Source organism: Castanea sativa, chromosome 7, assembly GCF_040712315.1.
Source record: "Castanea sativa cultivar Marrone di Chiusa Pesio chromosome 7, ASM4071231v1".
In the NCBI taxonomy this organism is placed as follows: Eukaryota; Viridiplantae; Streptophyta; class Magnoliopsida; order Fagales; family Fagaceae; genus Castanea; species Castanea sativa.
In genome coordinates, this window is record NC_134019.1 from 42,506,701 (window position 1) to 42,516,953 (window position 10,253).

Consider the following 10,253-nt stretch of genomic DNA (forward strand, 5'->3'; position numbering starts at 1 on the left):
AATAATTAATTTTAGAATGAATTACCAATACTATTCTTGTGATATTCCATTCAAATATAGTCATATTGAGCTTTATTTTTTTATATTTATATTTTTTTGTAATTAGTTTTATGCAAGGACGGAGGTATCATTGGACTCCCAATTTTTGTTTTATTATTATTATTATTATTATTATTATTATTATATATGTACTAATTTTAACAATTTTGTTCTATAAAATTACATTTTGTTTCTCTTAAACAATATCATTGATTCTTTTAAGCATAATGTTATACTCACAAACTTTTTTACAACATTTTTATAAACTTTTTTGTAGCAAATTATTATTGGTTTGCATAATGGGCCCACTACTCACATTATTTTTTTACTTAGCAAAAACCACTTATTATATCAATAATTCATTAAAAAAAACTTGTAAAACTAAAAAAATAGCTCAACAACAAAATTACCCGTAGTAAAACTTTTTAAAAAAAATTAAGCTTAACTAACCAATTTTATCCAAAATAAATAACTCTACCCTTTAAAAAATTCTAAACAAAAATAATTTTGTTCTTACCCAGACCAAAAAAAAAAACTCAATAGCTAAGCCTAAGTAGTTGCAAAGTCAAAAGTTGAAACTGCCGCACACGGCTAACAATAAAACCACCCCTAACTCAAAGTTGTATCCCCTCCCCCGTTTTATGAGGCATTTTTATTAGAATGATTGAAGTTTGATGATGTGACAAGTACAAACAACGTCTATTAAAAAAAATTAAAAGAAAGAGATTATTCTATCCTAAATCTTATGTTGGTCAAGTGATTGTGAGATAATAATAAGCTCATCACCTTAAATAGTTTTTACCCCCAACTTTTGAGTAAAACAGTCTCTATTCTTTCATTCATTTCTGAATAGCTGATTTTGTGACTTTACCACATCATCAAATTCCGTTAAATCTAACACCTCATAAAGCCAATTATATTAGAAGTAAGTATCACACTATCACCAAATAAATCACATGTAAATTTCATGATTTAAGGATAATAATATTTGTATATTGTATTTTTCCAAAAAAAAAAAGTAATAAGCCTAAAGAGTAAGAGATACCAAAAAAAAAATCCAACTACCGAAGTGACAAATTATTATTAATAAATAAAATATAAGAATAATAATTATTACACCCCACCTACCCATATTATCATATGGGCTGAAATCATGTTTTAAAAACACAATTTCAAAATGAAGTATAATAAGTATGTTATAAGTTTTTTTTTTTTAAAATAATATTAATAATGATAAGCTTGATGAGAACTAGTAAAAAAATTACTTTTTTGAGAATTAAAATGAGTAAAAAATTGTAAAGTTAAGTGTAGTAAAAAAAATCATATCCTTAACATTACTAAAAATAGATAGAAAATAAAATAAAAAATAATAGAGAAAGTTCGGATTTTTATTTATTTAAAATAACACTAATTTTCAAACAATTTTGTTAGTTAGCACGTTTTCAAAAGTATTTAAGAAATAACATCTCGAGTGCAATAAACTCGATTTCGGTGTTCTAAATCGAGTACAATGAACTTGATTTCAACATTGGACCATCATAGAATTCCAGCCTATTGGACTCAATTTCATTTAAATTTCAGAATTCAACTTCAATTCTTACCTTCAACAAACTCCAGCAAAACCCAAGTCCGATCCAATCCAAGCAAAACCCAGGTCAACTTTGATGCGGAACGAGAGATATTGAACAAGACAAAGTGAGAGAGAACCACCAATCCGATCCAATCAACTCCAGCAAAACCTTCCTCACAGTTCCGATCCAATCCCAGCAACTGTAGCAAAACTCAAGTCCAATCCAATCCGAGCAAAACCCCAGGTGGGTCTTGGGTTTGCTTGGGTTTGTTGATTTCGTTGTTTCTCTTTTGTTGTTGTGTTTGATTATTGAAGAAGAGTTTTTGGAAATGGGTTTGTTGTAGCAACTCATTTGTCGTTATTTTTGGGTTCTCTAGGTTTGATGTTATTTTTGCTTCTTCAATGTTCTTCATTGTTTTTGTTTTTGTTGAGTGAATACCGAAATCAATTCTGTATTGACAGAAAACAAGTCTGATGGACTCGAGTTTAGCATTCCAAAATCAAGTTTATTACACTTGAGATATTAGTTTCCTAAATAATTTTGTAAACGCTGACTAACGAAATTATTTAAAAATCAAGGTTATCTTGAAAAAAGACCCGAGAAAGTCCTCTCTCCCTATTACATGGAGTTGAGTTGAGTCTTCAGTGACTTAGTTGACTAGTTGCTACAAATAGCCAAATACTACTAGGTAGGACCCACAAGTGAAACATCATCAACGTTGATTGGCCTTTAACACCCCCCAGCCAATCTCGTATCGTCACGTAATCAATTTAGTCGCATTTTTCGAGGAGGTGGTATATAGTGTTTTCGATACATGCATCTTTTCTCTCACATGAGAGTGAGGTCCACCCTCATGTGAGAGAGAAGATGCATGCACCGAAAACATCATATATTTTCTCCTTTCCGAATCACCAAACAAAAGAAAATGAAATCAAAATTCTCGGGAATTTGGAATCCAAAATGAAACCATAAGATTTTCCAAAAAAATAATATCAGTAGAAGTAGTGAGCATATGGTATAAAAAAGAAAAAGAAAAATATATTTTTTGAGAATTTTTAACTACGGTGAAAAAAAAAATCATATCTTTAAGACTTTAACGTTACTACAAGAAGTAAAAAAATTAAAAACAAAGAAAATAAAGAAAGTCCTCTCCCACTGTGACATCACATGGAGTTGAGTCTCACTCACAGTGACTCAGCTGACAAGTAGTTGTTACCCGAAGATACTGTTAGGTAGGACCCACAGGTGAAACATCCTCAACGCTGATTGGCCTGTAACACCCCCCAGCCAATACCATTCCGCCACGTAATCAATTTAGTCACCCTTTCCGAGTCACCAAGCGAAAGAAAATGAGATCAAAATGCTCGGGGAATCTGGAATCCAAAATCCCAAGATTTCAAATTCCTAAACTAAAATGTCGTCTTCTTGTCTGTAAAACCAGAATTTACGCAAAACCCGATATTTCCGGAAACTCTCTCACACAGCTTCCGATTTTTCGGCCGATACAAAAATGGCCGATTATCTACCTCTACCGGACTCCGAAACCGCCGATACACGCCCCGCACGTGTCGCCTCCCTCGACGTCTTTCGCGGCCTCTGCGTCTTCGTAATCTCTCTCTCTCTCTCTCTCTCTCTCTCTCTCTCTCTTCGATTTCTCATTCGCTTCGTTGTTTTTATTTGTTGAACTCTGTGTTTTTGTTGTTTTTTGAAGCAGAGCAAAATAGTTCATCTTTGTTTTGCTTTAAATGCAAATAGTCAACGGCATTTGTTGACTAAGTTTCTGTTTGGTTACCCAGAATATGTAGCACAAGAAACTTTTTTTATATATATATATATAATAAAGTGGTTGAATGTTAATTTTAGCTAGAAAATTACAGTGCTTGGTTTTTATTTATTTATTTATTTATAATTGATTTATTTTGCAGCTGATGATGGTAGTTGATTATGGAGGATTTATGTTTCCAATAATTACTCATTCTCCATGGAATGGTCTTCAATTGGCTGATTTTGTAATGCCTTTCTTTCTATTTGTTGCTGGGGTTTCTCTTGCACTTGTTTACAAGGTACTCTCGTACACTTCTCTACCAATAAAACTTGACTATTTAATTTGTTCTTTGTTGTTTTATTTTTATCTTCAATATGTTTATTGGTTACTTTCTTGCACTACAAGTAATGTTACTATTAGTAAGATTAGAGTTATTTTGTTTAACTGATTAAGTCTCTTGTTGTCAAGCGAGGGACTTGGGTATGAGTCCAACCTACATCGAAAAGAACCCAATTCGTGTTAATTGCCTTTTAGGGGTGAATGCCCCTGGATTACCTGGCAACTGGTTTTAGCCGGTGGGGTTAATAGCTTTTAGGTTTTACTATCTAGAAACAAGTTCAAAGGGCTCTTCTTTAGAAAGGTTCCCTATGTTAAAAAAATAAAAAATAAAGATAAATCAATATGGGGTGCTGTTAAAGTATTGGGTTTAATGTTGATATAATAGCCCGAGAGGCGCAATTGTGTTGTAAGTCCATGTAGGGCTAACCCTAACTTCTAGTCTCTATACATACCCTATTAAGAGTTCATTGTAATAGTTGACTTGAGTATATAGTAAAGATGTAGCTGCTGGGGTTTTATCCAATGGATGTAGGTTGTTGGCAGAACCACGTAATTCCTAGGGTTCTTCTTTCTTTCTTGCCTCCACTTCTCTATATTATTTTATTCTTGTCTTTAACAAGTTCAAATCCTATTGTATCTATCTAAAAAAAAAAACGAGGGGAAAAAAAATTACTTTGCTTAGTCTACAAATATATGGGCCTACAATGTGTTTTGACCATAATATCTTTAACCATCCAAATGCAAGATCTACTTGGTTTTTATGGTTCTTGTTTATTTAGTGCATTTAGAGTTTTTTAGTAATTAAGGGTTGCTTTCCATTTTCAATTGCAGAAAGTAACAAACAGAGTGGAGGCTACATGGAAGGCAGTGTTTAGGGCAGCGAAACTTTTTCTTCTAGGCGTTTTTTTACAAGGTAAAATCCCTTGGTAAATATTTGTGTAAGCCCTTTCGTTACTCATATTGTGGCCTATTTGAACCTGCATTGCTTATTGGGCATGCTGAATTCTAAAAGCAACGTGTTGGGGGTGAGAGATATTATGTTAATTGTTCTTTTCAAATATGATATGACAAAAAAAGTGAAGTTGAAATATAAGGGGTGTGTATGCCATGTAGTGGATCATATAGCAATGATGGGCTTTTTTGGCTGGAACTATTGCGTGTTGCCATATTCGCTTCTCGGTTTATGTAGCTGTCTATTTTACTGATCCTTTTGTAGGTGTGCCATAGTTGTACATGTTCTATTGACTACATAGAGTCATTTCATTTCAGGTGGTTATCTGCATGGAGTAACTTCCTTGACGTATGGTGTTGACATTGAAAAAATAAGGTGGATGGGCATTTTGCAGGTGTGGTTTAGTTTCCATTCAAACTTTTTTAGCCAGTTCTTATATAAGAATGATTGGAAGAATCACATTGTGAAGTAGATTATATATATATGATCGTTCAAATTCAAGACGTGATTATTTTTCAAAAGTTTTACTGCCAAATCAGTACTTAAACATTTTAGCAAGCTAGTTAAGGCTACATGCCACTAGTACTCTTCCTTGGTCGTGCATTTTTTATTGATGAGTTTACTTTTGACTTTTCCCAAGGAAAAAGTGATCCTCACATAGATTGGCCATATCACTTGCTTAGGCAGAGTTATTGGGCTGTAGAATTAGTTGCAGAAAAGCATCTATTTACTTCATCCCCTTGTTTTAAACTCATTATTATTTTCTCCAGAGGATATCTATTGGATACGTTGCTGCGGCTTTATGTGAGATATGGCTTCCATATAGGACATGGAGGGAAGTAGGATTTTTTAAAGTTTACTACTGGCATTGGTAAGGTCTTAATTTTTGGCTATTTCACTCTATTAGTCAGATTCATTTTAATTTTTAAATATGATCGTCTCCACTTTCAATGTTCAGTAATAACTCCTATTTTCTTGATACAAGCCTAGAAGTTTTTTCCTCCCTCACTTTATAGGTTGATAAGCTGGGTTAGACAAATATTTGATCTAATTATTAAACCAAATTTAGGAAAAACAAAGTGTAAATATATGTGTGTAGGGGATAGCTCATTACTGGAGTAAATCATTGAATTGAATGTCATTGAGAAAAATACAGAAGAAATAAAGCCTCTGTTAGAGTCATCAAAACGATTGTGAAAGCACATTTACATTTACAGTATGACTTTTCATTACTTGTACATGGGGAGATGGGTTCCAACTCCACAAGTAACCTTAACTCCAAAAGGTTGAATTACCCAATACCATTTGCCCACTGTTATCCTTATCTAGGTTGCAAATCCACTTAAAATAGCATTTATTGAATAATTAGATCACTTGATTTTCTTCAAAACACTCGGCTATTTTCTTCCTTATTGCATGTGTCATATTTATTAACACACAAAATATTTTTATTTTTTGTTTCCGCCTGCATTTTGCCCAATTTTATTTTCTTAATTGTAGGTGTGTTGCATTTTCACTGTCAGCAATATACTTGTGGTTATCATATGCTTTATACGTACCAGATTGGCAGTTCATGGTACCAGCCTCAGCCTCTTCATTGCCTTCATCAAATGATAGTTATGTTTACACGGTGAGAGCACTCTCAGCAGTCAGCATATTTCTTATTATTATGGTTCAATGACTCTGTTCTACTTGATGATATTGCTTTAAGTATGGAATGGTGTGTGAAGTGCTTAGATGAAATTGTTGTCATGAATTTGTGTTTATGTGTGTGTTGATGCAATGGGAAAGCACAGGGAAAGTAAACGACTAACCCTAATTATACCTTAAATTTCATAGAACCCACAAGGTTTGAGATTTGAAATACCAGATGGAGAAGATGAAACATACTGAATTTTTTATTATTGATGAATGACTGGAATTTCTATTGTAGGTGAAATGTGGTGTAAGAGGTGATCTTGGACCTGGCTGCAATTCTGCTGGAATGATTGACCGTTACATTCTGGGATTTGATCATATGTATATGAAACCTGGTTACAGAAACCTGAAGGTATATGCAAGTTGAACTTTGTTATCATTAGAATGCTTCCCAATATTCTCGACACGTCGATGACTAATTCAAATCCATTTTACAGGAGTGCAATATATCTGCCAATGGCCAAGTTTCAGAGAGCTCACCTCCCTGGTGTCATGCTCCTTTTGATCCGGAAGGTATCTTAAGGTGGTCAATTAAACCTTCTTCACTGTCATACTTTCTTAGGCTCCTACATTTTGTTTGTTTCACTTCCAATTTACACCAACCTGCTGTCTTTGTGTTCGGCAGATAGATTGTGTCCAGCGGTTGTCATTGCTATCTTATGTCATAGCTAACAGAAGTTCAGGCTTTTTAATTCAAATAGTAGATGTTGGAATTGAATAAACGAAGAATTGAACACATATGCTTCATTTGAAAGCTTTGATGTCCATGTTCTGAGAACTTATAACCCCCTTCTATCAAAAGAATCAAGGAGTCATTAATTAAATATTCTCCAATTCCTAACAACTCAAGCTTTTACAACAATTGGTAATTTATCGTGGTATCAACGTAGATGAACCTAAGTTTGAACCGTCTCCACTCTACCCCCCATTCAAAAAGTGGGGGTAAGGTTGCCTACCATAAACTCTCCAAGACCCCACAAAAAGTGGAAGCTTTGTGCACTAGGTACAACCTTTTTTTAGTCCCACTTATTACGGATTCTAGGCCCATACACAAGGGGGAGTATTATGATATTAATTAAATGATTAAATTCATCATTTCTTCACAGTTTAAGCATTTGGGAAAATCAATAATTTATCAACGGGTGGATCTAAATAATTATTTTTATTTAGAATACCACCTTCCCAGTCTTTAATGAATGCTTAGTCAAATGATGCACTGGTTTGGGTGATTCATTCACTTATGATAAACTATCAACATGTTCAGTTGAAAGGGAGCATTGGAAGAGGAGGTCATCTTAGCATGCTTAGTATAGATGATACTGTTGATTTCCCCCCTTTCGCGATCAGTTTTGCTACACCACCTGCCAGTGTACCTAATCTATTTATGCATGTTCGCTTCTTATTTTTGAACAGTCATTCTTTGGGCAAAGCCATCACAGCTGACACTCAGGTTGTCCCCTTATAAAAGAAAAGTAAATTTAGAAGCAATTCTTACTAGATTATAATTTGCTCTCGTTAATTGGCAAGCATTTTTCATCTCTCACTGCTGATTATTAGTATGTTAACTATAGATTTCTTATTATTATTAATATTTACCATGCACTTTCCTCAACCCATGATCCAATTCAAGAACACAGTGGATAGTTGGGTGCCTTTTTACAGTACTGATCTTTGCTTAAGCTTTAATAACTGCTCTTTGTCCATCTTTCAACTGATATTAATTTATAAACATTTTACATATTTGCAGCTCCTTAACAGCAGCTGTGACTTGCATTATTGGACTTCAATATGGACACATTCTTGCTCACTTACAGGTGAAATATTTAAGCAATCTTGATAGCATTGCCTAAACTTAAACTGTATGTGCCATATCCTCAATGTGTACAAGGATGTAGGATCCTATTAGGACCTAGAACACATTATTACCTGAAAGATCTTTAACTGTTGAGATTAATATAAATATTAAAAAGATTACACTATACATCTTACCCTTGGAATCCATTGTGCTTATCTCTTCTCTATTATACTCAAAACAGTTTTTTCGCTGTCTTGTCTAGCACATTGATCAAATTTTCAGGACCTTCCAACTTTTTTAGTCTTCTTCTTTTTGTTATGACATTTTGGACTTCTTCTTTATCATACAAATACTTTTTCAGGATCACAAAGGGCGCCTAAACAACTGGTCCCTGTTCTCAATTTCATCGGTAGTCCTCGGACTGTTCCTTGCCGTCATAGGTATGCACTTTAATGGCTGATACTTTAAAACATCAGACAGTACTACATGTACTTTACTACACAGATTGATTTGACCGGCTCTTCATTGTCTTTTAGCAATTCTATATTTTACAATTTCTCTTTGGTTTAGGTACGCTTTGATAAACCATTATACTGATAAGTCTATTTTTGTGTCAGGCATCCCTATAAATAAATCTCTGTATACAGTCAGTTATTTGCTGATTACTTCTGCATCAGCGGGGATCACATTTTGTGCATTTTATTTGTTGGTGAGTTCTTAGAGCCAATCCTCTCTCTTTGAAGGTTAACTTTCTGTAGGCAAATTCATAAGTTTGATGTTGAACTTTAAAACAATTGCTTCCTTTCAAATTTCTAGAGAGAGAGTTTTGGTGGGTATCAGTTTCAAAGTTCGTATCAGGAGATGTAGAGAAGTAATAAACTTTGTCCTCTATGAATATTCATTTTTCATACAGTTCCTTTAAATGGTTCTAAATTTACCATGCTCTCTGTTCCTAGTGAGGTATTGTATTGATACCAGGACAGAATAAACACATTCTGCATCTAAGGTTATGAACTTCCTACCAGATCTTCACTTCTAACATATGTAATGTACATAATAAAGGTATTAAGTTTCGTTGGAAGTACAACAATCCTAGTCATTCATGAAGAAGAATGAATTCTGTAGAGAAGGCCTAAGCTAAGAGATGAAACATCAATGACTTGATCATTACTTGCACAGTTTGTAATTTTATCATGGACAATACTACTACTATCAGTATACTGTGTTGGAATTATACCACGATCCCTGCGACATACATTTGCTTCTTGCCATTCATGTAGATGTACCCAGTTCATTTCTTAGATTCCTATTCTAGTAAATGTTCATTAGATGACTCTAATATTACTGACATGCTTGCCTGCCTTATTCTTCAGGTAGATGTTTATGGTTACAGATGCTTGACATCTATGTTGGAGTGGATGGGATTGCATTCTTTGAGCATTTTTGTTCTAATAACTTCTAACTTGGCTATCATTGCAATTCAAGGATTCTACTTGACTGTTCCTGAAAATAACATTGTCAGTATTCAAACTTGGCAAATTCCTTTTTTTACTGAAGCCCATTTGTACTCATTGAAGTTCAAAACCAGTAACACCATTCTTTTTTTATGCACTTTTCTTGTTTTCCAGGTTCACTGGATTATAACACGTTTTGTGCATGCATGACATGGTTATCCAGCTCCTGCGTTTTGGTTAAACCCCTGCATCTCAATCCTTGATCAGATGTTAATATATATGCCTTAATTTCCATTCTTTACATTAATCTTCATTATGCTTAAAAGTTTTTTTTCTTGATTTCCAGTTTGGTTATTTAGCATGGAGGGTGGAAAGAAGAGAGTTCTCATTAACCAGCCCTTGTTGTAGACAGCTTAGATTCTCACAATTGAAGTTAGCTTCTTCTGATTCTTTTATCAATCCTGCAGTCACTGAAGTCATTAGAGAACTACCACGTTGTATAGTTAACTCTTCAAATGTACAAGACATCTTTGGAGTCTTGGTTTATAGTGCATCAGTAAACTTCTGAATGTACATTTGATTATGAGACATCTGCTGGATTGTTAATAGAAATAGAATCTGATGTATTACATTTTTGAAA

The 10,253-nt window shown here is 33.9% G+C and overlaps 1 protein-coding gene across 2 annotated transcripts; it reads left to right on the forward strand.

The window, feature by feature from the left end:
* Positions 1 to 2,985: 2,985 nt before the first annotated feature.
* LOC142642119 (uncharacterized) lies at positions 2,986 to 10,253 on the forward strand. Of its 2 annotated transcripts, XM_075816472.1 has the most exons (14): positions 2,986 to 3,216; positions 3,536 to 3,673; positions 4,546 to 4,627; positions 4,984 to 5,060; positions 5,437 to 5,537; positions 6,167 to 6,296; positions 6,600 to 6,716; positions 6,802 to 6,887; positions 8,112 to 8,178; positions 8,521 to 8,599; positions 8,777 to 8,868; positions 9,533 to 9,676; positions 9,788 to 9,849; positions 9,960 to 10,253. In XM_075816472.1, exons 1-13 carry the CDS (start codon positions 3,121 to 3,123, stop codon positions 9,821 to 9,823), a joined length of 1,245 nt encoding a protein of 414 aa, XP_075672587.1. In that variant the 5' UTR covers positions 2,986 to 3,120; the 3' UTR covers positions 9,824 to 9,849; positions 9,960 to 10,253. The 2 variants fall into 2 exon arrangements, with proteins under 2 accessions (XP_075672587.1, XP_075672586.1); XM_075816471.1 differs by lacking the exons at positions 9,533 to 9,676; positions 9,788 to 9,849.

What these genes read in the sequence shown, in the direction of transcription:
- LOC142642119 (XM_075816471.1), top strand. Translation starts at nt 3,121, where the DNA reads ATGGCCGATTATCTACCTCTACCGGACTCCGAAACCGCCGATACACGC. An exon ending in ACATTCTTGCTCACTTACAG is followed by an intron (nt 8,179 to 8,520) that starts GTGAAATATTTA and finishes ATACTTTTTCAG; the next exon opens with GATCACAAAGGGCGCCTAAA. An exon ending in ACTGTTCCTTGCCGTCATAG is followed by an intron (nt 8,600 to 8,776) that starts GTATGCACTTTA and finishes TTTTTGTGTCAG; the next exon opens with GCATCCCTATAAATAAATCT.